The sequence below is a fragment of the Takifugu flavidus genome, chromosome 2 (genome assembly GCF_003711565.1).
Source record: "Takifugu flavidus isolate HTHZ2018 chromosome 2, ASM371156v2, whole genome shotgun sequence".
Lineage (NCBI taxonomy): Eukaryota > Metazoa > Chordata > Actinopteri > Tetraodontiformes > Tetraodontidae > Takifugu > Takifugu flavidus.
In genome coordinates, this window is record NC_079521.1 from 18,057,421 (window position 1) to 18,085,388 (window position 27,968).

At 46.8% G+C, this 27,968-nt stretch overlaps 4 protein-coding genes across 7 annotated transcripts; 2 read left to right on the forward strand and 2 right to left on the reverse strand.

Moving 5' to 3' along the window:
- The first annotated feature begins 1,902 nt into the window (after window positions 1-1,902).
- Window positions 1,903-5,909, forward strand: vrk3 (VRK serine/threonine kinase 3). The gene is made up of 14 exons (XM_057015493.1): window positions 1,903-2,137; window positions 2,227-2,388; window positions 2,494-2,613; window positions 2,719-2,868; window positions 3,520-3,660; window positions 3,728-3,771; window positions 3,867-3,933; window positions 4,045-4,129; window positions 4,216-4,318; window positions 4,403-4,495; window positions 4,579-4,711; window positions 4,899-5,016; window positions 5,087-5,145; window positions 5,261-5,909. The coding sequence occupies exons 1-14, from the start codon at window positions 1,921-1,923 to the stop codon at window positions 5,404-5,406; spliced, it is 1,638 nt and encodes a 545-aa protein (XP_056871473.1). The 5' UTR covers window positions 1,903-1,920; the 3' UTR covers window positions 5,407-5,909.
- Window positions 5,910-7,600: 1,691 nt separating this feature from the next.
- LOC130515326 (rho family-interacting cell polarization regulator 1-like) lies at window positions 7,601-13,786 on the reverse strand. 2 transcript variants are annotated; one of them, XM_057015494.1, is made up of 14 exons: window positions 13,598-13,786; window positions 11,572-11,659; window positions 11,367-11,484; window positions 11,217-11,295; window positions 11,057-11,080; window positions 10,906-10,959; window positions 10,386-10,535; window positions 10,204-10,267; window positions 10,077-10,120; window positions 9,865-9,990; window positions 9,622-9,770; window positions 9,429-9,537; window positions 7,964-8,541; window positions 7,601-7,892 (listed from the first exon to the last, which is right to left on the reverse strand). In XM_057015494.1, exons 3-13 carry the CDS (start codon window positions 11,456-11,458, stop codon window positions 8,122-8,124), a joined length of 1,311 nt encoding a protein of 436 aa, XP_056871474.1. In that variant the 5' UTR covers window positions 11,459-11,484; window positions 11,572-11,659; window positions 13,598-13,786; the 3' UTR covers window positions 7,601-7,892; window positions 7,964-8,121. The 2 variants fall into 2 exon arrangements, with proteins under 2 accessions (XP_056871474.1, XP_056871479.1); XM_057015499.1 differs by having other exon boundaries at window positions 11,572-11,637; window positions 13,598-13,784.
- Window positions 13,787-15,306: 1,520 nt separating this feature from the next.
- On the reverse strand, window positions 15,307-20,691 carry ctcf (CCCTC-binding factor (zinc finger protein)). 2 transcript variants are annotated; one of them, XM_057015487.1, is made up of 14 exons: window positions 20,517-20,678; window positions 19,713-19,790; window positions 19,358-19,620; window positions 19,072-19,254; window positions 18,591-18,969; window positions 18,304-18,474; window positions 17,975-18,108; window positions 17,772-17,892; window positions 17,533-17,682; window positions 17,239-17,399; window positions 16,981-17,163; window positions 16,760-16,907; window positions 16,524-16,670; window positions 15,307-16,416 (listed from the first exon to the last, which is right to left on the reverse strand). In XM_057015487.1, the coding sequence occupies exons 3-14, from the start codon at window positions 19,598-19,600 to the stop codon at window positions 16,151-16,153; spliced, it is 2,286 nt and encodes a 761-aa protein (XP_056871467.1). In that variant the 5' UTR covers window positions 19,601-19,620; window positions 19,713-19,790; window positions 20,517-20,678; the 3' UTR covers window positions 15,307-16,150. The 2 variants fall into 2 exon arrangements, with proteins under 2 accessions (XP_056871467.1, XP_056871457.1); XM_057015477.1 differs by lacking the exon at window positions 19,713-19,790 and having other exon boundaries at window positions 20,517-20,691.
- A 1,906-nt stretch (window positions 20,692-22,597) lies between these two features.
- On the forward strand, window positions 22,598-27,927 carry LOC130521885 (mucin-2-like). Of its 2 annotated transcripts, none has more exons than XM_057025733.1 (8): window positions 22,598-22,790; window positions 23,663-23,766; window positions 23,858-24,308; window positions 24,391-24,483; window positions 24,561-24,597; window positions 24,701-24,772; window positions 24,847-26,211; window positions 26,287-27,927. In XM_057025733.1, exons 1-8 carry the CDS (start codon window positions 22,692-22,694, stop codon window positions 26,544-26,546), a joined length of 2,481 nt encoding a protein of 826 aa, XP_056881713.1. In that variant the 5' UTR covers window positions 22,598-22,691; the 3' UTR covers window positions 26,547-27,927. The 2 variants fall into 2 exon arrangements, with proteins under 2 accessions (XP_056881713.1, XP_056881714.1); XM_057025734.1 differs by lacking the exon at window positions 22,598-22,790 and adding an exon at window positions 23,034-23,551.
- The last annotated feature ends 41 nt before the right edge of the window (window positions 27,928-27,968 follow it).

A 27,968-nucleotide genomic window follows, 5' to 3' on the forward strand; every position in this document is an offset into this window, starting at 1 on the left:
AGAGGTCAGACAAGACGAGATCAGTTTTTGTTCGAGTTTTGCTGTTTTAATGTGGATAGGAGTGATGAAAGGGTGTCAGTTTATACAGGGGAAAGGTGGCGGGTGGAAGATGTCAATCCAGATGTTCAGATTCAGGAGCAGCACCAGCAGGTTTCTGTACAAGTCATTCGGATAGTAGAGCGGATAGTTTAATACAAGTGCAACGGGCTCTTTTCAGGATCCAGATGATGGCTATGAGGGCCACAGCTTTGCCTGCTTTTTAAACATTTAGAGAGAAAGTGGGCTCCTGTTCAGATCCTTTTCATTGGTTCCCCTCGACATTTAACACAATCCAAGCCCACATTCTAGCCAGGTCCAACGGCAGAAATCTGGCCTCGCACAGCGGTAAGATCAAGCAGCAAATATGACAAAGAATCTGAGGACCTTTGACTCTTGACTCTCTCCTCTAATTATCAAGGCCAAGGGGCTTTGATCGACTATATACGGGTTAAAGTCGACCACAGCCACAGAGTGGCAGGCGTGCACTTTGTGTGACATCGGAATGTCTGTCGTCATACTTTAGCACCTCCTTGAAGAGGCCCAGGACCGCACACACAAATGCAGTTATTTGTAAGTTCAGCCATATTCAGTCCACAATCAATGCTCACACACGTGGACGTGTCAATCAACCATCTTTATATAGCGTCTGTTACAATCAAAACTGTAGAGGGAAAAACCTCAACTTTGAGCAAAAGAAACCTTGAGCTGGACCAGGCTCAGATGGGGGGGACCCTCCTGCTGATGGTCAGCTGGACCGAGAGGGAGGAGGAGGAGGAGAAGGGGAACAGGTAGGGAGAGAATAGGCAGAGATCATCCAAGTACATTAAATATAACAAGCTGTTAACATAAGAGTTGAGTGGGTCAGTGGGGTCAGAGGTCACAGTGATATCTGAAGATGGATATAGAGAGTGGGGGAGGAGAGAAGAGAGGAGGGTCCTAGTGTGTGAATTATACCAGGGGCCACACCTCCTCTGGTTTACTGTTTTCTTTTTCAGGGGGGCAACAGAATCGAGCGTGATTCTCAGTGAGGTTGCTGCACCTTCAGCAATAGAGTCGACCTCAGCAGGGCTCAGATTATAATGATTGATCCCTGGGGAAACACACGGTGGTGCTGGGATCAGCACAGGGATCACTTCCTTAAACTTAGCTACAGCATTAATCATAAATGTAAAAGTGATCAAAGAATGGTCTGACGGGGGGGGGAGGGTTCTGAGGGAACACTGACATGTTCTACCTCAACACCGTAAGTCAGAACTAGATCAAGGGTGCGGTTGAAGCTATGAATTGATTGATTTATTTTTTGAAGAAACAAACTGACTTAAGTAATGAAAAGAAGCCGTTTCTAAAGCTGTCATTTACAACATCTACACGGATGTCAAAGTCTCCAATAATAATGACGTTATCTCTTCTGAGGGCCAAGTCAGATAAGAAGTCACAGAACCTTCTAGCTGCAGCTCCTGGCTTCAACTTAAGTCAACTCCAGGCTGCGGAACCCTGTCTCAGACTGGCCCAGTCTCGCCTCCAGAGCCATAAATAAGCCGCACTTTCTGCACCTATTCCCTTCTCTAAAGGAGGCAGAAGAGTAACTAAGCATTTCACACGCTGAGCAGACACATGGCGAAACAGAGATAGAAGTAGAATCGGCGGATCAAAATATCCCAATGTCAAATGTGAGTTGTGTATTAGTGTAAACTTTTTGTACGCAACTAACTAGAATATAGCAGAGTAGTTAACGGTAAGTGATTCCAGCGAACACCGATAACCAACCACCTCCAGTTAGAGGAAACAGGAAGTGACGCAGTAAGTCGCCCAACGGAAGTTCAGTCCAACAACCGACAGCTCTTGTTTATTCCTGCAGACAGCGCTTGTTTATTCCTGCAGATGCCTTTTCATTTCTGCCCCCAGTGTGGCTCAAAGCTGCAGCCTGACTTTAAATTTTGTCCATCATGTGGCGAGAGACTACCGTGTCCGGGTGATAGACCTGTTGCGGCGGGAGTGGCGACAGCTTTAGGGTTGTCTTCCCCCGAAAAGGATGAGGGAGCTGCTGCTAAAACAAGCCGGGATCCGGGTCCCGTCCCCCGGCTCACCGAAGGAAAAAGTGATTATTTTTACGATGCTTTCATGTTCAGCGTCACCCGAGTCGTGTGCGTTTACAGACCTCAGGAAAACACTGATTTTGTCTCACAGGCCAAACTTTTACCGCATTGAGTCAAGTTACAGCTCGTTCTCCGCTGCAAAAGACCCGAAACTCTCTCCGCCTGGCAAAGTTGGGCTCTCAGGCCACCGCAGCCCCCGGGGTCCCCCCCGGGGTCCCCCCCGGTGGTCCTGCCAGAGGAGACCAGCATGACGGTAACTAAGACGGGAAACTAACGGTTTGTTTTCAGACGTTAGTGGCTATTTAGGCGGGGTCATTTGGTATCTGCCTGGAACAGAAATGCTGATTTCTGTCCACAGATGATACTGTGGGGTTGCCTTCATCTCCTCCAGAGCCCAATGTCGTCACGCCTTTATTAGCTCCAGGGATGGTGGCTTCAGCGTGGCCGACGTCCCCAGCAAAGAGGTCCCCTCGAGCCAGTGAGCGGAACCACACAGCCGTAAAGTCCCTCTGAAAATCGCTCCCTGTTTTATATTTTCTGACATCTCTCATCTGTTTCCACTGTGGCTGCGTTTGCATCCCAGCCAAGGGAAAAGCGAAAGTCTCCAGCCCTGTTGTGAAGCAGGTAGATGAGACCAGGAACCTGGGCGAAATCGACAAAAAAGCCAGCGAATCAACCGTAGACGTCAGCTCTTCTCCAACTTCTTTGCAGAGCCCAAAGTCTCCATTTAAAGGTGAGCAAAAGCTTTTTTTTAACTCAAGATTCAACATTCAAGATGTTCTTTATTCATCCCCGTAGGGAAATTCAATTGTAGTAGCAGCCTAAAGGGGATTAATATAACTGTAGTGCAGGTTTTGCATTTACAAAGTATAGAAATAGAATAAATAAAATACAAATAAGATTAGAACGTTATAAGCATATATATAGTACATCAATATAGAAATAAAATTACAACATAAACATTATACAATTGTTATTGACTGTGTTTGGATGAATTATAGAGTGATGGCGGACGGCAGGAATGACTTCCTGTACCGTTCCTTTTATGCTGCAACACAATACAGGAGACAACATTCCCAGAGTTCCCAGACCTCCCCCAAGCACAGTGTGACTTCAAAGGCTACGTAACATAGTGGGTTGAAAGCCTCTTGGTTTTGATCATCACCTTTGATCTTTGGAAGATCAAATCTACGGAATCCAAATTTTACTGGTGTCTTCTTTGGCCCGTGATGATTTCATGAGAATTTCTTTAAAATCCCTTTTATAACTTTTTAAGTTAACTTGCTGAAAGTCAAACGCAGGCTGTCGTGTAACCTGTCGGAGGAAAGAAAGCTTCCAGCTGCAGGCGCTCGGCTCTTTCTGACCGGTGACTTGTTTGTTGCAGGTAAAAACAAAGCCAAGAAGGTGAAATATGCGCCCGCGGTAGCGCCGCTGCAGGAAGGTGAGGAGCTGAGCGACACCACAGGGAGGAGATGGACGCTAGTGAAGCTGCTGAGTCAGAGCGCGACAGAGGTCATTTACGAAGGTCAGACTAAAAAATCTGGCAAAGATCCACATTTGAGCGACGTCTTCACTGCTTTCCGTCTTTTCAGTTTCGCGGTCCGGCTCCAAAGAATCGAATCATATCCTCAAACTGGTAAATCCTGGTTACAGTTAAACCCTTTATTGGTGTTTTATTCTTTAATCGGGAGTTTCCCAGGTCCTGATTAAACCTTTTCTTTTTCTCAATAGGGAGCTAAACATGGGAGAATTTTCAATGAGCAGAATTTTCTGCAGAGAGCAGCCAAACCTGCATCAGGTGACGACCTTTCCCCCCCTCAGCACCACCACAAACGGATCGAGTAAAGTTGGAACACTATCACTCATTTATGGCAGCAAAACTCTTATAGAATTTTTATTTTCTCCTTAGTGGAAAAGTGGATTAAACAAAACAAGATGGATTTTCTGGGCATTCCTCCTTGTGTTGGTTTTGGTCTCCATGCTGATTCTTACAGGTTTGGAACCAAAGCGAATCCTCGTTTTGATCCCTTTTGTGTGAGAAGACCTCTTTAACTTTGATGTGTTGCTGCTTATTTTACAGGTTTCTGATTTTTTCCAACATGGGTGGGTCTCTGCAGTCTTTTCTGGAGGAAGAAAAGAAGCTTCTGTCAGAAACGACTGTTCTTCAGCTCGCCTGTAGAATTGTGGGTGTCCGTCTGTGCAATCCCGAAAGTCTCAGTACACTAAACGCAAATCTTGATTCCGCTCTATTTTCTGATCAACCGCAGTTAGATGTCCTGCATTATATCCACACCAACGAGTACGTTCATGCTGATGTTAATGCAGAGAACATTTATATCCAGGACGGAGGCAAAACGGAGGTGAACATTCCTTTAAAGAACTCGGTTATCCCAAAAACCTTCGTTTTATGGCTGACAGCTCATCGTTTGTTGGGTGTGCTTAGATATTTCTGGTCGGATACTGCCACGCTTTCAGGTTCTGTCCAGGGGGGAAACATGTAGAGTACCGCGAGGACAGCAAGACGCCACACGAGGGCGCCCTCGAGTTCATCAGCCTGGACACGCATAAGGGAGCAGGTGCGCCATCCCAGAATAAAACATGCACATACATCAACTCTGAAACCATGAAAACGGGCCTTGGTTACCATGGTAACGGCATCCTTACGCAACATAGACAGTGACAGTTTAAAGGTGTCGTGATGATCTCCGTGTCCACCGTTGATGTGGTTTATCGGCAGCTCAACGGTGATAAATGTCGTTTCAGCTCCGTCCCGACGCAGCGACCTGCAGTCGCTGGCGTACTGCATGCTGCACTGGCACACGGGGACGCTGCCGTGGTCGGGCCTCACTCACCCAGACAAGGTGGCAGCAGCGAAGCAGAGGTGAGGATGCTTCAGCACGTGGAAGACACACAACCTGATGAACTATCATTTATTATTCTTATTGTTTTAGGTACATGGAGGATGTCCCTGCTCTGCTGAGTCACTGTTTTGGGAAGAAGAGAGTTTCCAGTGAGTTTGCATGTTTTTTCTGGTTGTTTTTAACTGTCACAGAACAAATGTGTGTTTATGCCGCTCACGTGTGTGGTGTGTGTGTGTGTGTGTGTGTGTGTGTGTGGCCGTGCAGGTGCGCTTAGGACGTACGTGTCTGCAGCGATGGCTCTACAGTACGCCGAGCTGCCAGACTACGCTGCACTCCGGGGGGGCCTCGCTGAGGAGTTACTGCAGCAGGGAGGCTCCATGGAGCAGCCGCTCAGCACGTGCACGTCCTGATGAAAACGGGACGTGCACAAGTACATTCGCCCTGCTTTTAAATGGAATCGAAGCCTCGTGGAGGAGGCTGTTCTGAGTTGACTGTGTTTTACTGAGGTGTTCATGCACTGCGATGTTCAGGTTTATCTCTTTGCTGGGTTAAACGATCGTTTAACACAATATTGTCATTTTTGTTTCACACTGGAGTTCAAATGTCAGTCAAAATGTGCACATTTTGTTTTATCCGTCCACGTTGTTCAGGTGGTAGTTAATGTTCTGTTCTAATCTTAGCTGAATTAACCCTGTTAATGTTTGAATGTTGCCTAACATGCAGATGATCCCTGACGTGTCCATCACCAACACACGTGGTCATTTCAAAGAAAACTTTATAAAGTTTAAACATTTCTGGACATAAACATTTTCAAGACATATACAATTCTTTATATGAAACAGTGAGTATCTTTTGTTGTGCACACCCAAAGTATATCAGAAAATAAACACTCATCTCTTGCCTTTAAACCTTACATCTCTTCGCTTGAGGCACTTTCTGAATGATGAGGCATTTGTAGACATTAAAGCGAGACATTTTGGAAAAAGTAGCGCGGGGTCGGGCGGCGCCTGTGCACAGATGTGACAGAAGCCGAGCTCACACACTTGGACCATCAGTGGAGTGTTTCAGACACGTGCTGGCAGTGGAAGGCAGCTACACATGCATTTCTAAATAGACTTGAACACTGCAGACAATTATTTTTTATTACGTCTAAAAACTCAGCTTGGCTCCGACCTCTCAAAAGTTAATATTCTGTTAACGTTGCGCGGCTCCCTACATGTAACTTCGGCACTCCGAGGCGGTTCTCTTTAACACCCGTTCGTTTTCTCTGACTTCATGGCGGCGTTACAGCTCTATTCACGTGGAGACAAAAGTGGCGTGTTGACGGAGTCTCGTCCTTCCTACCACAGCGGAGGAACTGGGGGCTGTAGTAACACTGGCAACTTTATGAGAGCTTCATATCCATAAATACTGGCAATGAGAAGAAATGAACAAATCCACTTACTGAATTATGACCGATTTAAAAAAAAAAAGATTGGATTCCTTCTGAAATACACAACAAAAACAAAGGCCGCGTTTAGCTGTTCCCGAAACATTTACAGTTACATGACAGTTTGGAACCGTGTGTGAAAGCGTAAACTAAACCAGGCAACTCGGAGTGTGTGAGGACTTGGTGACCACTTTGCAGGATGTTCTCCTGGTTTTGGCAGATGAAGGGCTTCAGTCATGAGGTCACCCAAGGCAAACACGTGCACAAGCTCTGCTCCGGCGGAAAAGCTTGTTTGTCGGAGCTCCAACAGAACGTCCTCGACGGCCCCTGAGCCTTCAAAGGTGAGACGGACACGGCGATGGGAGTGGGAGGAACGGTTTGGCGGTGGTCACTCAGAAGACGGAGGTGGCCAAGTGGCCGGGGGTGGAGGGACGCTCGCCCTGGTCTTGTGATGCGCTCCCTCCTGAAGGATTAGACACAAGTGTTCTTGTGGAAATGGTTGTGAGACATAACTGCACATGCGTCCGGTCGTCTCTCACCAGGTCGTCCCGCTCCCTCGTCCTCGCCGCGCTCCTCCAGGTGATCGGGCATTTCGATCTCCACCAAATCCTGAACGTCCTCCACGCTGGATTCCTATTGAAGAGCCACGAAGGAACGGCAGAACTCACAAAAAGTTCCGCGACAGGTTTCAGGTTTTCATTCTGGTTTACCTGTGATTCAGAGAAACATTCTTCATCCGAGTTCCGGAATCCCTCTGGAGCCTCCATGAGGATGTCCAGACTGCCGGCGTCGTCATCGTCGCTGCAGGGACACAATGAGAAGACCGAGGTGAATCCTCGAGCAGACCAGCTGATGGGGACTAGACCCTGGACGCAGTGAGGACAACACGTCTCCAGTCTGCCTCCATCTCCTCCCTCACGCACTAAAATGAATTTTTCCATTGAAAAAGTTCGATTTTGTCCGTCTTGTCCCTTCGTGGGTCGACTAACGACAGATTATTCTGAGCAGGAAAAGTTGCCACGAAAGGGAGAAGAACCTCTATAACCTCTATAAAAGTCAGCATCTTTCTCATGTAGATATATTTGGAAACCATGAAACTGACCTTCCGCCAGAATAAATGTCCTCTTCCTCTTTTTTATTTTGTTTCTCTCCATTTCGCCCTTCACGGTCCTCTTCCTCCTCCTCTGACCCCTCTTCCTCCTGCTTCTCTCGGTGGTGATCGTCCTCTTCCTCCTCCTCTGCTTCCTCTTCTTTCTCCTCCTGGTCCTCGTCTCCTTCCCCCTCCTCTCTGTCCCCTTCTTCCTCCTCCCCTTCCTCCTTTTCCTCCTCCTCCTCCTGACTTCTGTCTTCCTGCTGTTGCTCATCTTTGTTCTCTTCTTCATCAGTGTCGGCACAGTTGAGAAAGTCAAAACTTTCCAGGGCTGTCTCCACTTCCAGAGTGAAACTAACCGAAGTGGGAAAAGGAACCTAGAGGAGAAACACATGTCAAACACTGATAGTGATGTCAGACCTCTGTAAGAATTAATGCAGCAGCTCACTGGAGAAGCTTCCTCGGGCTGTTCGGCCTCCCGGACCGACTCCTTAGTTGTGGCTGCTTGTCCCTGGTGTCCCTCGGTTGCTTTAGTGGTGCTGTCCTCCGCTTCGCTCTGCGGATTCTGTGGTGGCGAGTCCTCGGCTTCATCTTCCTGTACGGCCATCAGTGATCCAGGAGGCACGCAGCACACGTCGGGACAGAGCAGCTCAGGTCTGCCGAGGTGTCGGACAGGTCCGCTGACTGGACGGACACCCCGTCAGCAGAGGCACAGTCTGTACTTCTGTCTCCAACATGAGGGCAGCCGGTCTGCAGATGGCCGTTGGGGACAGGGTCCGCCTGAGAGAAGACTTCGCCAGCCTCCGTCTCGTCCTCCTCCTGGTTGGAGGAGAGCGAAGGCGTGGATGCGCTGGACTTGTGCGGCGTGAGGGACAGCTGACTGGTCAGGGTGGTCTGCAGCATGTTGGAGGCCGTCAGCCTCTGAGCGTGATGGGCCAGAGCAGGACTGGAGGAGTCGTCGGACGATTCGGAGGAGTTGGACCAGACTGTCCCGTTCTCCATCTCCCCCTGTCGCTTCAGCAGAGACTAGAAACAAAGATGGTGAAAAAACAATGAAGCATCACTCGGGTTACAAAAACGTATCCAAACGTGTAAAATACGACTGATCAATTAATCTGTCCAACGATCCCCAATCAGATCTGTTGACTGATGGACTTTGATCATTTGGTCCACTTTCACGCTCAACATCAACAGTCACTGCGGTGATTTTGGCTGCTGCACAACTTCAACTATGGGCAGAACCACAACAGAGCTCTACACAACTACAGCAGCGTCCGTCACTCTCTTCAAAAATGGTGGGAGATTTTCATCGGGTGGATTTTCTGTCCTTCCACAGCCGAGCAGACAGGACGTTCAACACAAGCAGTGCACGGACAGAAAGAGCTGTTCTTTATATAAACTATAAACTACAGCTACGTCTACATCCCAACACACCGAGAGCACAGCGGAGAATCGAAGTGTCGCACTGTTTTCTCAATTCAAGCAGGCCCTCTCGTCCACCGTGCCACCGAAGGCCTCTAAGAGCGAGCCGCTCTGTCCTGTTCCACCAAGTGGCAGCTCGCCGTGTGAAGAGAGGAGGAGGAGGAACACAGGGGAGCTCTATTCAACCACTATCAAACAGCTACAAGGACCACAGCTGCGCTCATACATGCTGCCGTTATCGCAGGTCTCTCTACTGCTATCATTCATCCTCCGGGCAGCGTGCTCGCCATTCCTGTTAGCGAGCGCTCTAACACACGGTCCCCTGTGAGTGTCCTCACACGTGCCAGTGCTACCACAACAGACAAAGCAGTGGGGAAACAGCTGAAACACAACAAGCCAGTGAAATGACAGCAATGATGCCGTCGGTTAACAACAGGGCAGCAAATACGGAGTGATGTCATCGTGTTCCGGGTTCTTTAAAGGCAACTCACATAAAACACCTGCTCCCGCATGGAGGGCGTGTCGGGAGGGCTCTGATTGGACAGCAGCCGTTTGGAGACTGTGCTGCTGGAGGAGATCTGGTCATCTTTGTCAAACGGGCTGAAAAAGAAAAGGAAGCCTTAGAGCGTGGAACATATGCCGGCTGCGTCGAACACGGAGGGTTTGGGTCGTAGGGTTCGGCACCTCCAGGTGACCTCCAGGTTCAGCTTCACCGTCCCGAGGTCATTGATGTCCACGGCCAGCGTTTGGGGAAGCGGGCAGAAGAGGTCGAGCATTTCGCAGGACACGCTCCCCACCACCACGTGATTGGCCAAGCTCTTCAGCTCCGTCACCTCACAAACAAAAGGAGAAACGGGCGTTTCTTTTTAAAACAAAGGAGATGTGACAGAGCCCCCCCCCCCTCCCCCCAGTGAGGCTGATCACTACCTTGATTGACAGCAATTCGGTGACCAGAGGCAGAAAGATGTATTCTTCACTGTCCCAAATCTGTTTGTTACTGACTTCCACGCGGCCCCGTAGCCTCCACCGCTGCCGCCCGTAACGCATTAGAACCTATGGGGTGGCGAGGGGGGGGGGGCACAGATGAGATGCAGCAGGATGCAGCGTCTCTCGGGTGTCAGGGTCTGTGCATTTCCTACCTCATACTGGTCACCTGCACATAAACGTGCGAAACCAGCCAGGCCTGAAAATGAAGACGGGGAAACTGAGACGAGGAGGAACAGGCAGAGCGGAGCCATGAGGGGACTGAAGAGGCGCGTAGCTTACCCTTCATCTTCACGTGGAATTCTCCCATTTGACTTTCAAATTCGCTCTCCAGTGAGCACATGTGCTGCAGACAGCGACAGAAAAGCACGGTCAAGCATGGCTCATCACTACAGAGCAGCCAGTTCCATCCCTAAATGTAAATAACACGCGTCACCTGCGTTGGCCTCACAGCCATCATTTACCTCCGTGCACTCCTTGTAACCTTTGTTGGCTTCACTCAGGCTTTCTCTGGCCTCCCTGCTGCCAGTTGCTGAGTTGAAGGCAGCCACCATCTTACTGGCGCCATCGCGCAGTCGTCGCTGTATGCAGTAAGCATCATACAGCTCCTCCACCTGGAGAGGGGAGGCAGAGCGTTTCGTGATTAGCCATAGCAACAAAGCATTTCTATGCCCGAGCATGACTCATCTGGAGTCATATTTGCGTCTTTGCAAAGAATTTTAATCAGTGAGTAGGAAGTTGTGACTTCAGTTTCAAAGATTTTCCATCTCTTAACAGCTACCTGCTGGACTGGAAATGAGTGGAGAATGGGAGGAAGCCAAAGCTAAATAACAGAGGAGGAGATACCAAAAGAAAGAGATAAAGAAACTGAGGAACCGCCCCTCAGTCTGTGATAACATCAACCCCTTGCAAATTAAAAAGAAAAATGTTTTTTATGAAGAATCTGACCCCTCAAAACGGAAACACATATTTCCACATACACACCTTGCTGAGGTGGAATTCCAGACGACGCATAAACCTCTCGATGGCTTTTACTTGCTGTGGAGAACACAAAGTGCATGACTGACCTTGGTCTCTGTTACATTCCCCATGGTTTCAACGTCCTGCGCTCACCACACACGCCAGTCAAACCTACCTTATCCAGCTCATACAGAGACCCCTGCAAAACAAACAAGATTAGAAGCATTTAGCATCATAAAGTATCGAATCAACGTCCTGGCTGAGGCCTGGAAGAGCTGCAGCCTGGTCCTGAAGGATCTACACTTGTGACTGGTTTAGCAGCGTGAGCATCTCACCAGACGGCCGTTCCTCTTGTTTTCTCTGATCTGCTGACCCAGACTCTCCAGCTCCAGCTGGTGGACCTGCAGGTAGGACCTGACAGCGACACCCGTTTTAATGCAGCGTATTCAGGGATGCACAGGAGTCGCTGGGATGCGTGTACTCACTGTAAGCCTCTGCGTAGGGCCGCATACACTTCATCCAGCCGCTCAGGCTGGGGGGTTTTAGTGGGGGGTAGTTTGGTGGAGCCTGTGAACATCCTGCTTCCTTACAAGGCACAGTTCTCTGGGATCAAACGGTGCCGGAGAACGGACGTCAAACACGGCCCCGTTGCTGATAAATCCTTCACAATAATCTGGGAGTTTTGCTCACCTGCTGAATACGGAGGAAACGTCACTACTGCAACATGCCGGGACACTTTAGTGAGGCACCGTGGCTCTAACAAACACAAGGACATGTCCTGTAATTACAGAGACAGAAGACATTTCAAACCTAAACATCCCTCTTTATTCCATTCTTCACTGTACCTGACAGTGGCTGCGACACCACCCTGTTATTATCAAGGATTCTTAAAATGACAGACGCCACCAAAGGAATATTTTGGGGGGAAAAAAAGGACGTAAATTCTTTGCTTCCTCTGCCGCAATGTTTTGTCGAAGGTCTGAGGCGCCGAGCAGCATGGACGCGACCGCAGTGGCCACCAGTGACAACAGTTGGCAACACAGTCAGCGTCTGCCTGTGCTCTTTCCTTCCCCGCTTCTCCACCCCCCCTCAGATCCAACAGCACAGGAAGTCTCATGGCCGACTGTGCACAGGAAATTCTACAGAGAAGTGCGGCCCGAGAACATAAAAGCGGTGCTCTTCTGTGTGCGAGGGCGTATAAACGGACCCTTTTCCACCGCGAGCAAAGCCATTAAACGTGCGGATTAGCATGATGCTATAAGCAGGGGAAACCATGGAGGGTAGAGGGTCGTGGCTCAGCTAATCTGGTCACAAAAGAGATTACAGGCTTAAACCATACCGAATCTGTCAAGCAGGAGCCGAAACTACATTAAGATGCACAAACTTGGGAAAAAAAGACGTTCTGTGTCTTAAATTTGCACCCAAATTAGTGCAAAGGTGAAGCCTTGTTACAAGAGGACGCGACCCACTTGTTGCGCCTAATAGAGGGAGGTGCACATATGGGATTGATATGATGAGGAAGACTACAGCTGATACAAGCGCGAGACGTTGTCCTCCGTCCCCGTCCCCCAGCATGGACGTGGCTGTGGGACGCACCTGGCTGAAGGATTACAGACAGTTGGCCGGGGTTAAAGCGCGGCCGTAAGGCTCAACAACCGTGTGCCATGACAGAACAGAACATCTCAACACATGCAGAGCCCAGCCCTGGACCCTGGACCCTGACCTGGGCTCAGAACACCCCAACACAACACCTACACGTGTGGTAAAAACAGCGGGTCGCTCAGCGAAAGCAGATGTGCTTTGATCCGTTCCTTAAATTGGAGATCATTAGCTCTGATTAATCCCTCCCGGGGCAGAAGGAACAAAGAGGACACTGTTTCCAAACCCCTCACAAGACTGGGGATTTATTTTTTATTTTTTTACAGTAGTCTGTTTCCCCTTATAGTGAAAGTTGTTTGACCACAACGGTCGGCCAGTGGTCCATCCAAGATGCTCGTGGACACGTCTGGGACGACTCAGCGGGGCATCGCTGTGGAGGACAAATTTTAATCTCAAAAATACTTCAGATTAACCCCTGCGCAAAAGTTCAAACACAACAGGTATGGAGAGGATTTAGGATGAAACATTACCATTTCTGGAAGTGTTTAATATTGCCGATCAAAGCACGCGCGCGCACACACGCACGCACACACACACACACACACACACACACACACACACGCACCGTGGGTCCGAGTGGATCTTGGAGCGGCAGAAGGATGGTGATACCACACAATGGACCCACCTCCATGCCAGATTACTGGATTAGCCTCCCGGGCGACACTAGGCCGGCGAGGCGGATAAACACACCAAGACATCACGGCCGAGCTCGGCTCACGTTCGCTGCTCAGTGCGGGAACTTTGTCCACCGTCGGCCCGGCCCAGGTTTTGGACTCCGCACATTTCCCACCACGGCCCCCATCACATGCCACAGAAAAAGTCAGGATCCCCCCCCCCGCCCGCTCGCCCGAGGCCCACCAGCCGTTTTAACAACTTAAATCTAGCGTCCAAGCGCCCGGACAGAGAGGACTGTCCTCGGGGGACGCCAGCGGGCGGACATAAGTCCAACAACATCACAAGAAAGCAACTTCACGTCGGCTGGTCTCGTGCCCGGGGAGGGGGGGAAATTAACGGGCTCCAGGTTGTGACTTTGCCGGTGGAAATTTTAGCGGCCTACCTCTGTCTTACTGTCCGACAACACGCAGAAAGAGACTGTGGGTTCATTTCCAACGCGATGCTGTACGAAGTTAGCGGCGGTTCACAGTTATTCTGGGCGCTGTCCTTCTCCCTGATTTCGCAGTTTTTTTTGTGTCCACCATGAAGTTAGCGGGCGTCACCGGAGGTCACTTCCGGTCGCGGATTTTCACTTTAAAAGCACGAACTGAAACGCGAAAAGAGAGGTTATGGCAGATTTTTGCTGCACCAAAGAATCGAAGATGCGATCGTGTTAAAATGTATAAAAAGAAGGAAAAAATCTCATAAACATAAATAAAATGTCACATTCCGTATGTACCACTAATTTTCTTGCCTCTTCAATCCGATGTCGAGTTCGAGTGTGTGAATTTATATTTTTTGTTTTTATATCTTTAACAGTCGTTTTTAAGCTCGAAGTTTAGTGCATAATATTACAATATTAGTAATTGTGGGAAGCGATTTTTCCTGTTTCCGAATGTTTCCTAAAAAACATATCACTTCGAGCAACCATGTTAATTTATTACCGGCAAATACAGTATAGAGCACTTATCAAACATAAAAGTAGATTCATAGATGCAAAACACCATCCATGTAACGCGTCATCACAGCTCGGGAACTAAAACTTTTCCCAATATTTATTACATTTTTATTTTCAACTGTATGGAACACAAAAACAAAAAAACAATAGTGTTTGTGAAAATGTGCAGTGACCCTACAATTACCAATTGGTGTGTTCAAATGTTTGTATTAATGACAGCTTTATTTTTAAGTAACTTTTTGAACAGTGGGCAACACTGTGTAGTTTTACTAAATATTTCATTATATACATTTTTTTAGCATAGAAATGGGAAGGGATTTTTTAAATATCAATATAATCCCATAATATTTCATCAAATGTATCTTTTAAATTATGTCTGCCGACGCATCCACTGGTTGCTAGATTAAAATAAGAAAATGTAAACGTATGCGTTTAAGAATGTTGCGTTCGCTGAGAACCTTTTATTTTGAAATGTTGTTCCCCCAACAGGATATAATATGTGGTTAGTTGCTGTGGCAACAAGGATGTTCCTTGGTCTGTCACTGTTTTCTCCGTGGTTGTTGGGGCTTTAGCCGGCGACGCCAGCGAGAAACTGATGAGGGAAAAACATGTTTCCGAAGCAGAAAAAGGCAGCAGCTCTCACGGGGGGACAGTAAACGAGCGTCGGCTGGATTTGAGCAGCTATTTGCGGCGGAATCAGGAGTTTGTAGGTCGGGGCCGCTAAGTGGGAGAGGCAAAAAAAAAAAAGAAAAAGACGCCGCAGCTGGAAAAGTGTTGCTGTTCAACCATCTTTAGAAGTAACAAATACGAGGTTTAACTCACTTCACCAACGTTATAGAGATACGGACACGTCAAATCAAGATGTTTTAAGCGTTTCTGGGGACATTTTTGATATCGCGTGAAGGACCGTGAAAGAGTTAATTGGATTCATTTTAATATCATGCGAATTCATGTGATACGTCACATGTCAGCATTTTCTCCACTTTTATTCAAAACACAACGGGTCATCCAGAACCTAATTATTAGATCCGAACCTGGCGTTAACTGAAGACGCATTGATGTATATTAGAAACCTATATTCTCAAATGAACAAACATATTTTTAAGTCAAACCGCTATTTGAGCCACTACTTCCCAACATTAAATGGAGCCGAGTCCGTATCTACTTTTTATTGGTTGTGCAGTCATACATCCGGTCTCGCTGCCACACAGTTATTAAAATATCATTCAAGCTGCTACGTAGCATTGCATTGCCAATGATACAAAAAGGAAAACAACCGGAACGTAAATGGCTACACAAGGGAACAGCACACAGTCATTCCTTGAACTTATCAGTGACAATGTTTAGTACATATGCATCATCTATGGTGTTACAGTAACAAGAAAGGAGCATAAGATAAGCGTCTATTAAGCTTCTAAAACTAGATAGGCTTAAAAATAAAGAAATCAAAAATCAAATATTTCTTATCTTATCGTGGCTGTCATTAACGGCAGTATCGTCGCCCTGAAAGTAGCTCATTCTGCCAACAATGAAATAATATTTGGTGTAGTCGTTGGAACTGAGGAACAGGGAGGGCGTGAATACTGGAACTACAACAAAAAAGGCCCACGATGAGTTTACCACCACCTACTCAAACCCAAAGACACAGGTGGAAAATAAGACCGTGAGGACGAGCAGAGAAACTTTATCCTGTTCACTTTTGTAAAACCACATGCAGAATTTTGAAGTCTAAACACTAAAGGCAACAATGAGGAGGGTAAAAATACTGCGCTCAATTACAGCCACCCCAAACACCAATGTACTGAAATAAGTATTTTTGGTAGGCAAATCCTTAAAAAAATCTTTTTTAACTCTTCCAAGTCTCAATACATGATTAAAAATGAAATCTTAAATTACAACAGTGATGTTTATTTCTCTTTAGGATGCAAGCATTTGTAATCCTAAATTCAAAAAAATTAAAACCAAGACGCGTGTTTACAGATTTGACGCTTGCATCCATCACCGGTCCATCATGCTGAGTATCATCTCAGGGGTTAGATCTCCATTGGGGGGGGCTTCAGAGAGCGGCACTTCCTGTGCTGCGGCCTCTTCCTGGGCCAACTCCTCCATCTGAATGGTCGATTTCCCTCCACCAACCACCACTTGCTCTACGGCCTCTTCGTTGCAGATCTCTTGGTCATCTTGGTCGGCGCCGACCTCCTTCTTCACAATGATGTCATCCACCTCTCCGGTGACCTCATCCTCCACGCGGATGATGGCGGCAGCTGGAAAAAAAAAAAAAATAAACACATTAAAAAATAAAAAAGGTAAATTCTTGCTACTAGAAGATGAAAATGCTTTTACGACCAGTGACGCTGGTCTTGAAACTCACCCGCCGGCTTGTTCTTGGGTGGACGTCCACGTTTTCTCTTAACTGGGGGCTCCACAGGGGCGGGTATTGGGACAACCGGCGGAGCCTGTTCCACTTCAATCTCACTCAACATCTCATCTTCATCATCCATGTCCTCCTGCTCGGGCTCTGAGAGTAAAGGACTTTCATGTTAATACAAACGGACCAATTCTTTGCCCAGATTCAAACGGGACCGACAGAGTTATGCTTAAAACCACCTGTGTCGTCGTCGTCGTCGTCATCATCATCATCCTTCCTGGACTGCATCTTCCTCTTCCTGCCCCGGCGACCTTTTTTGGGGGTTGGAGTTCCATTTTCGTCCTCCACATCTCCCATGCAGTTCTCGGCATGACGCAGCATGGTGTTCTGTTGAGCACACGGTTAATAAGAGTCCGGACCCTCTGTATTCACAAGCACCAAGGTTCAAAGGCAGCCGTACCCTGCGGGTGAAGGTCTTACTGCACTTGCTGCACACAAAGGCGGTGGGCACAAAGGTGGGGTCGTGGTACCGCTTGAAGTGCATATCCAGAAGCTGCTTCTGTCGGAACGTTTTCTCACACTGGCTGCAGGCAAATGGTTTCTCCCCTGTGTGTGTGCGCTTGTGCATTATCATGTGGCGCTCCTAGACACGACCAAAGTGAGGGGTTCGTTACCAACCTACGTTTCACATACATCCGACCTTCCACACTCAACACACCTGTCTGCAGCAATAGTCGCACTGGTCACACTTGAAGCGCTTCTCGTTTTTGTGGGTCTTCTGGTGCTGAATGAGAGCATAGCGCTCATGAAAGACGGCGTCACAGTAGCGGCATTTCTTTCCCATCTCGATAAATGAATGTTGCTTTCGCAGGTGAACACCTGTAAGAGGCAGTAAAAGACAAATAAACAGGAGAAACTTCTCATTATTTGCTGGCAGTGTGGCTTTAAACTTCAGTCCAACAATTGTATTCTGCTAATTTTAGCAACAAAACAGGGACAGGATGCAACTCACCAAGGTCACTTTTGCGAGCGATGACAGTATCACAGTGTGGACAGTGAAACTTGGCCACATTCTCTGTATGTTTCTGCAGAATATGCATCTTCATGGTGCCACTCTGAGTAAAACGGGCATGGCAGATATAGCACTCGTATGGCTTCTCACCTGCAACAGAAATGAGCAAACTCGTTGACAGGGTTCCTCAACTGAGGATAAATGGGTTTTTCTGTAGACAGTAAAAGATATGAGTGTACCTGAATGTGTCCTCATGTGCCTTTTCAGCTTATAAGTGTCTCTGCTGGCATAGCTGCACAGACTGCACTGGAAGGGTCGTTCTCCTGTATGAGAGCGGATGTGCCTTTTCAGCTTACTTACCTAAAAACAGGGAGACAAAAACAGGACATGCTAAACGAGCACTTTGTGACTGGTCAATACTGAAATCTACGTTACCACTTACCTCCACACTGGAATAGTCACACATTGAGCACTTGAATGGCTTCTCATGCGTGTGCTTGTATCGGCGATGACGGACCAACTCGCCACTGGTGACAAACGCCATGTCACAATCGGTGCATTTGTGTGGTCGGGTGCCTGGACAAAAGGCAAAAACAAATGTTTGTTTTATGCGCAGGTTTTTGTCAAAGGCCCGTATTGAAAGATGAATAATGAACGAAAACCAGGACCCAATATCCTGATATCCACCAACTCGTTCAACAACCAATATATTGAATATAAATGAGTATTGCAGGGCCTCCACCATCACCACAGGGGCATAGTTAAAATTACCTGTGTGTGTGTTAAGATGGTTTCTCAGCAGCGTGACTGTTCGAAATGCTCGTCCACACAAGTGACACTTGTGTGGCCTCTCATCTGTGTGGCTCTTCATGTGTCGATCCAAGTTGGAACGCCTTGGACAGGTGTAGCTGCAAAGCTCACACTGGAAAGTCTTCTTCACGCCTGCACACAAGAAAGCAATGAATGAATGAATACATGTCTCCTGTAAATAAAACCATATCCAACACTCTCATCCTCAATGATGTTACTTTAAAGCACGAAATAATGTCACGTCATACCCTTTTTCTTGATCTTTGTGGGTTTTGGTGGCTTCATGTTGCCAACAACCTTCTCTGCATTAACCTCGGACAGTAAACCTTCCTGTTGCTCTTCTTCGAAGTCATAAACGGAGACATCCATATCACGATCCCCCTCCCCATAACGCAGGCGGCTCTTTTTTCCCTTCTTCCCTTTCCTGACAGTAGTAATTGGTTGGTAATCTGGGTCTTTGCTCCAATCTGGATCTTCCTGTTGGGACACAACTGGCTCCACCTCTGCTGCCTCCTCTTCTTCCTCCTCCTCCTCCTCTTCCCTTGTTCCTTGAAGCTCTTCATGGGCTGCCTGGAGCTCTTCCTGTTCAACAGTCTCCACCTCACCATTGGCACCCACCTTTACCACCTGAATTTAAATAATTAAGTGCACCATACAGTAAACTTCTTTTTTTAAAGACAAGGAGTTAGAGTAAACCATATAAAACTGTGCTTTTGAGCAGTTTCTTACCTGAAATCCTTCAGGCAAAGGAAGAGTATGGCAAATAACTGGCTCTGCATCCTTGTTAGTGGTTGATGTATCGACATATGTGGCTTGAAGCCCTTCAACAGTTGTTGTTGTAACAGGAACCTGGACCAGCTGAAGCTGACCAAGACCCAGTGCCGCTCCTGCCTGTTCCTCCATATTGACCACCTAGGTTGCACACAGGACCAATCAGGTAGAGAAAGATAAAGACCTTTCACTACAACACGATGACCGTTGTCCCAGAATTAGCTAGGATAGTGTTGACACAAACCTGGAGGGTTATGATCTGACCCTCATCTCCACCAGTAACAGTCATCGTTCCGCCGCCGTCCAGCACCTCAGTCTTCATTTGCAGCAGAGTTGGGTCCAGAGCATCCATCACCATCATCTCCATATTACCAGTTACCTCTGCCTGTGGAGCTATGGCTGCTCCCTGTATCAAAGCATCCCCACCTTCTGGTAAGACTTTTCCATCAGCCTGGGTGGTCTCCATGGATACAACATCATCCTCCATGGCGAAAGCCAAGTAAAACCCTACATTAAAAATTGAAACGAGGGAGCTTATTAAGTACAACCAAAATCAAGTTACTGGACTGTAAAATAAGGCTCAAGAATTGACCGCTTACAACTGTTTCGTTCACAGAACCAAGAAGTAGCTCTTTTCTTGGGTATTCTTAACGCTACATCATGCGACGACCAGCCACCTGGAGGAGGTTACAAACTAGCATATTTTGACGGGCGTCTCAAGTAGTGAGCGCGGGGGATGAAACTTAATTTCCTTTCGCGTTTAGTTCAAACAGATGGTTGCTGGGCGCGATCAACACGGCACCACCGCGGCGAAATAAACTTAAGGCGTCATAAACCGCCTCGCCGTGCTGACCCGTGTCGATCAACTTAAACGCTGATGGACCGTATGGTTGCTATTAAAGAAGTGCCTATCGGGCGACCCACAATGGTTCCGTGTGTGGTACGCGGCTGCATTGAAGACTTGTGTTTTACCAGTGGCTCATCGGCGCCCCGTTAATGCGGTTGTCTAAAAGCAAAGCACTTGTAAAGCGATGAGCCGCCGAACAGAAACTCGTGTTGGCTGCTGGGTTAACTCGGGAGGCACGAGTACGTCTGAAAACAGGAAACAAAGGGCTCGATAAAATGGACGTCAGGCCTGAACAAACTTAAAACAGAAACACTACGAAATACAAGCATCCCGGTGCAGATAACCCGAAATATCAATCAAAACCACGAAAATGCACGACTGAGACCCGGAGTTACAGTTTATAGACTGATTTAGTGCATTTTGGACAACGATAGAGGGAGACAAACACCCCCCGCCAGCCGCCTGAGCGGTAAGCCCTACCGTGACACCTAGAGGCCGACGACAGATCCTACAAAAACGTTTCCGTGTTTAGAGGAAAAGTAAAGGTTTCACTTACTCCCGGCTGCTTCTTTCCCTCTCTATATTCAGTTGGAAGGTCGCCGTCTGCGGTCGTTCCTTTCAATCCGCTTCTGGTCGTTTGAACTTACTTAGCGCCACGCTAATAATTTTCTCCCGCTTCAGAAGAGAGGGCCTAACATAAAATGGCGGCCAATAAGAGCGACTGCGCATGCGCACATCATCACCCAAAAAGACTAAAGGGGAGTGGACACGCCGTGGCTCGTGGAGATGGGCGCCAGATTTGAATCCAGGCGTGGGCGTGGCGTCTGTAAATACGGCCAAAACAATGCTAACATCTAACGAGCGCGCGCCAAATGTTTAGGTTTTTCTTCAGCTGCACTGTTTTCGTACTAGTGTGATTTTAACACATGGAATGATGCGGAGTCAGATTCTCACTGGGGGTTGCAAGGCACATTTTGAAAGTGGAAACAATTGCGGACGTTGGCCGGCAGGGGGCCGTATAGACTGCGGAGAGTGGCCCCCGTGAATGCAGATAGACTTCAGATTGCGCGTTATGCTGAGCGTTCCATACGCTGCAGCTGCAGACATTGGTGTGTGTTGCAGTGTGCACGGAATCTGCCGTGCTTAAACTTTAACAGCTGCACAATATGACACCACTTTTACCATTTAACTGCATTCTGGGTTGTTGTTTTTCTCAGAAAGTCTTACAGTATTTCTTAGTATTGTTTAAATGGTGCGTTAGTGGCACGTCACTATTTTCTTTTAAACAGTTTACCAAATTTAGCTCAGTGTATACATTGGCATGTTATATACATTTCCAAATGTCCTTATTAAGTAGAGGTATGTGAAACTATTTGGAACTTGGCTACTTTGTGCCTGGAAAAGACAAACATATACAGAAAACTTCTTGTGTTTAGACTTTGTGTATGTTTTTTTTCCTTTCCTAAAGAGCACTAAATTCATCATTGCAGAACTATAGGTTGACACCCTTAATCTTAATTTAAAAGACTGCACCGCTTCATCATACAGTGATTAGATGTCTGAAAAACAATGATTGTGACACAAATTAAAGATCTTAAATATTTAGTAAAGCTGAACACTATAAATCTGCTCTTCTGTTCTTACTTAGAACAAGTGCTGAATTTGTTAAGAATTACCTTTTATTGGTTGGTCCTTTAGAGTGAATGTTACAAAAGCCTGCACTCGGTATAAACCCTGGCGAGACCAATTTGCTCTTTAACTAAATTTGTGGTGAGGGGGTAGTTTAGTCAGCATTTAGTGTATATTTGGTAGAATATGGCTCACTTTATCTAGCCCAGTATCCTAACAAACCCTTCAAAGTATCAGTAATTGTTTAAAATATGTAAAACCCAAGATTTGAAAGAAAACTGTAATTGTTTATTGCCGTTTAAATTTGCTGGAACAGACTATTGATAAGGATTAAGTTAAAAACTTGTTTGTGACTTAAGAAATCTGAGGCCTCTGATAGTACAAAAATGTGGAGCAAATTACAACATTTTTCCCATTACATTCTTTTCAGAGGCAGTCTATTTGATATGCAGAGAGATTGTCGCACTGTTAGAGGAATACAAATTAAAGTTCTTTCACCAACGAGGAAAAAACCTCAGGAAATGGTGGCTGTGGCCTTGCAGTGCAGGTCTAATCTGAAGTCTCAGAAGTCTTTTAGGGAAGGTTTCTTAGAGGCATTTGAGTGTTATGTAAACTACATTCCTCAATGTCACCTCCAAATTTAAGAGTATGGGTGTGTCCATGTAATGTTTAGTTCTAAAATAAGCTACCAGCTCAGTCCTCCACTTACTGAGTTTCAAACCATTTTGTTCGCATATAAAATAAATTATTAATTTGTTACATAACAGTGAAACATTTCCCCATTTCATGGATTTTTATCAGGGTATTTCTGGACAGACTGACTTTTCAGGATATTAATGAAAGAACGTGCATGCACGGTCACTTTATTAGTCCTTTTCTCTGCTTCCTCTGGTTTTATCACCATCTTTTTCTCATGGTCTCCCTCTCAGAGGGGGGAGGCGGGGAGGGGAGGGGGGGCGAGGTTCTGTTGTCAGATCTGTCAGTCTCGTCAGCCTGGCCCCGCCCACCACAGTGGAGGCATTACATACTGCTGGTGCTCCTGCACTTAGCAACGGCGCCTCAGCAACAGAGCTCCACAGCAACAGCGTGCAGTGTCTCCCCAATGGAGCTGCCATTGGGCGGACCAGCTCTCAGGCACTACACCCAGAGCAGACCGAGACCCCACCGACAGAAACTGAACTACCGTCCGAGCAGACCGCAGGTACTGTGAAGGAGGATTAGTGTAGACGGATTGTGAGGGGAAAAAGGCGTGTGTGCGTGCGTGCGTGCGTGCCTGCGCGCGTGTGGGAAGATGGAAAATGGAAGGGAGTGAGAGAAGAGAGAGGCACTAGGGTACAGAGGGGAGAGGCAGGGGGAAGGGAAGAACGTGTGTGTGTGTGTGTGGGGGGGGGGGGGGGGTTACTGGGAAAGATGCCTGAATAAGGCAGTCCTATTGTACCAGCCACCGGCTCCTTGAAGAACCTGCAGTCGCTATTTGAATGAATGTCTCCTCGCTGCATCTCAGAGAAGAGCTGCTGTTGGTTTAAATTTGCTGCGTGAAAGGAGAACATGTGGTTCACATTTGATGAGTTGATCGTGTTGTCATAGAGCCATTAAGCTTCAGACATTGAGTCACTCCCTTGGAGCCAGTGGCCAGAGAGACAATATTCCAACAATTCCCCTGGCAGAATGTCACGTGACGGTAGCTCTCTTCATCTTGGTTACCTTGGTGCCATCTGTACCCGGGGACACCCGTTTTTATCAGGATGCTGTGGCAGGGAATCGCTTCAAATTCTATGTCACATTTTGTGCCCTGGTAAAATCAGCTACCTTGATTTCCTTCTAATGTAAAATCCGGTGACGCCGCGCCCCCATTGTACGTTACTGAGCAACCGGCTCTCCGGAGGCTGGTTTGTAGCACGACTGAATGAGAGATTCAAACCAAAAAACAGCTTAAGAGGAAGGAGAGACACTCGTGCCGAGGTGTGTGGGTTTTACAGAGGTGTAGGTTATGTAATGTAAAGTTCCTTATGCTCTGCTGCATCAGTGGTCCACAGTGCAAACCTGCTCTCTGTAAATGTGTCTTTTATTCAGGAGACAATAATTGAGAGTGAGAATGAAGGCCTCGAGTTCATGGGGAGGGTTGATGAAGGAGTTGAAGAGTTCTTTACTAAGAAAGTGCTTCCAACAGATGCACTGTGAGTATGCTACGCTACGTTCGCTTATACGCTTCCCATACTCTCACATTATGGAAAATATTTATATTGATTTCAAATGTGCTTCGTGTAGAAAAAAACAAGATGAGGAAACCATCACAGTCCACGAAGTGGCTCCTGCCAGTTCTGCCCCATGTCCACCCCCGACAAAAACACTCAGGAGGAAGCTTGGAGATTTCTTTACACTCAAAAAAAGACGAGCCCTCAAATCCGAAGCGAGCCAGGAGGGGCGCCCCAAAAAGGCCTCCATCGCCGACTTCATCCGCCCGCTCAGGGATAAAGAAAGAGACAAGGACAAGGTGAAGGAACACGACAAGGAAAATGAAAAAGAGAAAGGGAAAGAGCCTCCCCCCGGTGTCACAAGTGAAACAGCTGTTCAGGAGACACCTGCGTCTGGCGTTCCACCTCTGAGGGCTGAAGTGGCGCCTCCACGCAGAGCTCTCAGAGAGGGGAAGTCCCAATCTCTCATTCTGCTGTCTGGATCAGCAGCAACAGGGACGACAAACAGCAGAAACACCGCAAAGGTGAGTGCCATTTATGGAGGACTGGATGGATGTTTTTGAGGAAACGCAGTCATTTCATGTACCGGTATTATTTCGCCTTCAGAAACCGCTTGACGGCCAACATAGCTTTGAACAGAAGCTTCATCTCATGCTTCAACGCATCGGAGTGTCCAAAGCTCAGCCCGAAGAGACACAGGTGAGAGTACACCTGGGTTTACGTAGCTGTTGTTTATTTTAAAAGAAAATGTTCCCATGTGTCTTTGATTCCTGCAGAATCAGGAGGGGGAGATGAAAAAAGCCGAATCTGAAGGTATTTAACATGGTCTCGTCCTTCTTCAGTATGTTTGCCAATTATGGGGACATTACAGTGAAGTAGTGATTAAAATACCATGTACGTGATCTGTGTGTCTCAGGTACTATCATTGACAGTAAACCTGAGCCACCACCAACTTTCACAAAACCACGAACAATGTCTGCATCCTCAGGTAAAGCGCAAAAACACATCGGCTCGTGTGTCTACGATAGGTTCAATAAATTGGATTTTTATCAACTTCTGTAGATACAAGGCATCAAATTCGCCCAAGTGTATCAGCGCATGAGTCAGCCGGGAAACCCGCTTTGCTTCCAAAGCCTGTTCTCAAGCCTGGCCCCCCCCCCACAACATCTGGCCGCAACACACCTGAGAACGAGCTGTCCCAAATAGAAGAAGGGGAGACAAACACACCCACTAAAGCGAGTCCGGCTGCAGCTCCGCTGGCTACTGCTGCTCAAACCCTTATTTCTACCACCCCTCCTGTTGTGACAATCTCAACCTCAGTCCCTGACTCAAAAGCCCTTTCAAGTACTGTACCACCCTCTGACACAGATATATGCACTGACTCTACTAAAGCTACCACAGCAGCAACAGCAGCCACTAGTGATACAGACGTCAGCATCAAACCTTCGATCCCTGAAGCTAATGCTAGTGGCCCAGAATTATCCACTGCTAGTATTCCAACAGAGCCTGCAGGAAACATAGCACCCACAGAGCCCCCAAATTCTTCCGCAGTTCCTCCCTATGAATCCCAAACTGCAAGCCTCTCTGTCCCTTCAGGTTCAACCGTTCCTACGCCTTCCATTAACATGTTGGAAACTCTTCCGGCTGCCATAGATGAAAACACAATTTCCACAACATCACCACATCTTTCCGCTAAACCGTCTGCTCTCGACTCCGGTGACATTGTCCCAGTTGACGTCTCTCTCGCTACCGATAGCGACGCCATTCCCGCCAGCGCAGTAGCTTCTTCACCTGCCACCAGCATTTCACACATGTCTCCCACATCTAGCTCGGTTCCTGAAGTCCTGGGAGAGTCCATAACAACCACCTCTCACACCTCTGAATCTTTGATACCATCATCAGCTAAAACAACACCTCTGTCCCCTGATGCAATTTCCACTACCACACCTGACACTCCTGTCACCCCTTCATCCCCTGCCTCCTCTGCCCCCCCCGTCACCAGCTCCACCACTCCCACCGCAACTACAAGTGCAACGGCTAAAGAGCCCATGAGCCCTGAGCCCATATCTGCTTCCACCGCCACTGCAGACATCTCTTCTCCCCATACTTCCTCAAGTGAAACACACCCTACAGAGACCACACACACCCACACCAGCACTATCCATGCAGATACCACCTCCACCACATCTTTAGAAACCACAGCAACTATCAAATCCCCACTTTCGACTGACGCAGATCCACATTCCGCTGCCAACGGCGATGCTGCACTCACTCCAGCTATCTCCGGCCTCCCCAGCACTGACAACACGCATACTACAGCCCATCATTTGAGAAGTCCAGCACCCTTTCATGATAGTACAGAACATGATAAAGAGTCGCGGGCGTCTGAGGACAGAGACTGTGTTGGGCCCGGAGAGAAGAGCTGCGGTACGTTTTGTAACTCCAGTAAATATGTAACGTGTGTCTACATTGTTAGCAATAATGGTAGTTTCCTCTTTACAGGAGGTGAGAAGCTCGAAGATGCTCCAATAAAAGTTCAAAATGAGAATGATGGGATAAAGAAGATGTCCGGGGATGAGAAGCAGAGCGTCAGTGAAAATATTAAACCAGCTGTGGCAGAAAGTGAAGCAACAAGAAAGGAAGTGCCAGAAAAGGGAATGAAACTTGAAGAAGGACTGAGAACAGAAGTGGCTGAAGCTGCATCAGAGAAGGACGGCAGACAAGAGGAGGAACAGGAACCCGTTTCAGCACACAAAAAGTAATTCATAACTATACATATCAGCTACTGGGACCAGCTACTGTGACGGGCCAGGAGGGACCACAGTAGGCTAAAAGATTGAAAGGGGGTGGAAGTAGATGATCCATGGCACTTCCTACAGGGACCACCACAACACAGCAGCACACCGGTAAAGGTGGGCCACTGGACCAAAGAACTGAGATCCCCTTGGCGTGACGTAATCAACCAATCCAGCAGTGTCTTTGTCCTTTTTTTAATTAATGTTTGAATCATCGCAACGCACGAATAATTATGTAAGAAAACTACTGTGGTAAAATATACCATGTTTACAATAGATGGATAAGAAACATAGTCATGAATATTAAATGGAATATTGAATTGAATTGTAATCCATTTTCTTTTCATGTGCGTGAATGTATTATCTTGAGTTTCATAACTTACTGAAGGTGCACAAATTAACTTTTTCCCTGGAGTTTGTCGACTTCCCCATGTGTCATGAATGTGGCTCAGTTATCACAGAAGGTCTATATTTTATTTATGCTCAGTTCTGCTCTTTGGTAAATCATCTACAACCAAATTTAAATGCCTGATAACAACTGAGCTAAGTCAATGTGGTGATGTGGCTGTGAAGTGTTGTTTTAAAAAAAAATAAATCCTGATAACTAAGCAGACCTTTTTGGGTCATAAAATACTGTTTTTGAGGATAAGAATGACCATTTGTGTGAAACTGAATGTTGATTTTCTGCTTTCTGAGTCTAAATGTTATTGCACACATGATTGTTTATTTAATAGATTTTATACAGAATATTGTTAAAGGACAATGTTGGAAAATGACCTGAAATTTCAGGTCATATATCTAGGAAAGCATGGCATACCTGTGAGTAAAATATTATTTGCTATTTTTATTTCTATGCTGTTAATGCAAATGTAACTTCCTGTTCAAATAAATGCCAGTCATATTTTGTTTTACACAATTTAGCTAAAAGATATCAATGACAATATACAGTATAATATACAAGTGAACTACTCTTGACTATTCCATTACAACCAAGTGCTCTTTTATCTGCTACAGTGAGATAAGTAACTGCACAATATCAAACTGAAATGCTTAAAGAAAGGGCCGCATGGTCAATTCAAACCTATGGTGGAATACGTAATCATGCACTACCTCCTGACTTTGCAGACATGGACAGATTTGTTTTGGTTTATAAGTAAGATCGAGAGTGAATCTACCTTTTGAAGTACATCGGCAGAATTCAAAATTGATAGAAATAGCTGCAAGAGAAAAGTATATTGACTGATTATAGCACTATTTAGATACAAATATGTGCTATACATCTATGTTTTATGAATCATTCATAGTTGTCCAGAACTGCACTACAGAATAAAATTAACTGACAAATGGACTTTTTGCAGTCTCTGGCCTGATTGACAACGTGTTTTGCAC

Bases quoted from the DNA above. Each gene is read 5' to 3' on its own strand.
- vrk3 (XM_057015493.1), top strand. From the start codon at position 1,921: ATGCCTTTTCATTTCTGCCCCCAGTGTGGCTCAAAGCTGCAGCCTGAC. The intron at 4,319-4,402 runs GTGGGTGTCCGT...GATCAACCGCAG, and splicing joins TTCAGCTCGCCTGTAGAATT to TTAGATGTCCTGCATTATAT. The intron at 5,017-5,086 runs GTGAGGATGCTT...TTATTGTTTTAG, and splicing joins GTGGCAGCAGCGAAGCAGAG to GTACATGGAGGATGTCCCTG.
- LOC130515326 (XM_057015494.1), bottom strand. From the start codon at position 11,458: ATGTTCACAGGCTCCACCAAACTACCCCCCACTAAAACCCCCCAGCCT. The intron at 11,296-11,366 runs GTGAGTACACGC...TGTCGCTGTCAG, and splicing joins GCCCTACGCAGAGGCTTACA to GTCCTACCTGCAGGTCCACC. The intron at 10,536-10,905 runs GTGTGTATGTGG...TCCCCTCTCCAG, and splicing joins TGGAATTCCACCTCAGCAAG to GTGGAGGAGCTGTATGATGC.
- ctcf (XM_057015477.1), bottom strand. From the start codon at position 19,600: ATGGAGGATGATGTTGTATCCATGGAGACCACCCAGGCTGATGGAAAA. The intron at 19,255-19,357 runs GTTTGTGTCAAC...TGTGCAACCTAG, and splicing joins GTCAGATCATAACCCTCCAG to GTGGTCAATATGGAGGAACA. The intron at 17,683-17,771 runs GTACACTCATAT...TTTCTGTTGCAG, and splicing joins GCACATGAGGACACATTCAG to GTGAGAAGCCATACGAGTGC.
- LOC130521885 (XM_057025733.1), top strand. From the start codon at position 22,692: ATGGAGCTGCCATTGGGCGGACCAGCTCTCAGGCACTACACCCAGAGC. The intron at 24,484-24,560 runs GTGAGAGTACAC...TGATTCCTGCAG, and splicing joins CTCAGCCCGAAGAGACACAG to AATCAGGAGGGGGAGATGAA. The intron at 24,773-24,846 runs GTAAAGCGCAAA...CAACTTCTGTAG, and splicing joins AACAATGTCTGCATCCTCAG to ATACAAGGCATCAAATTCGC.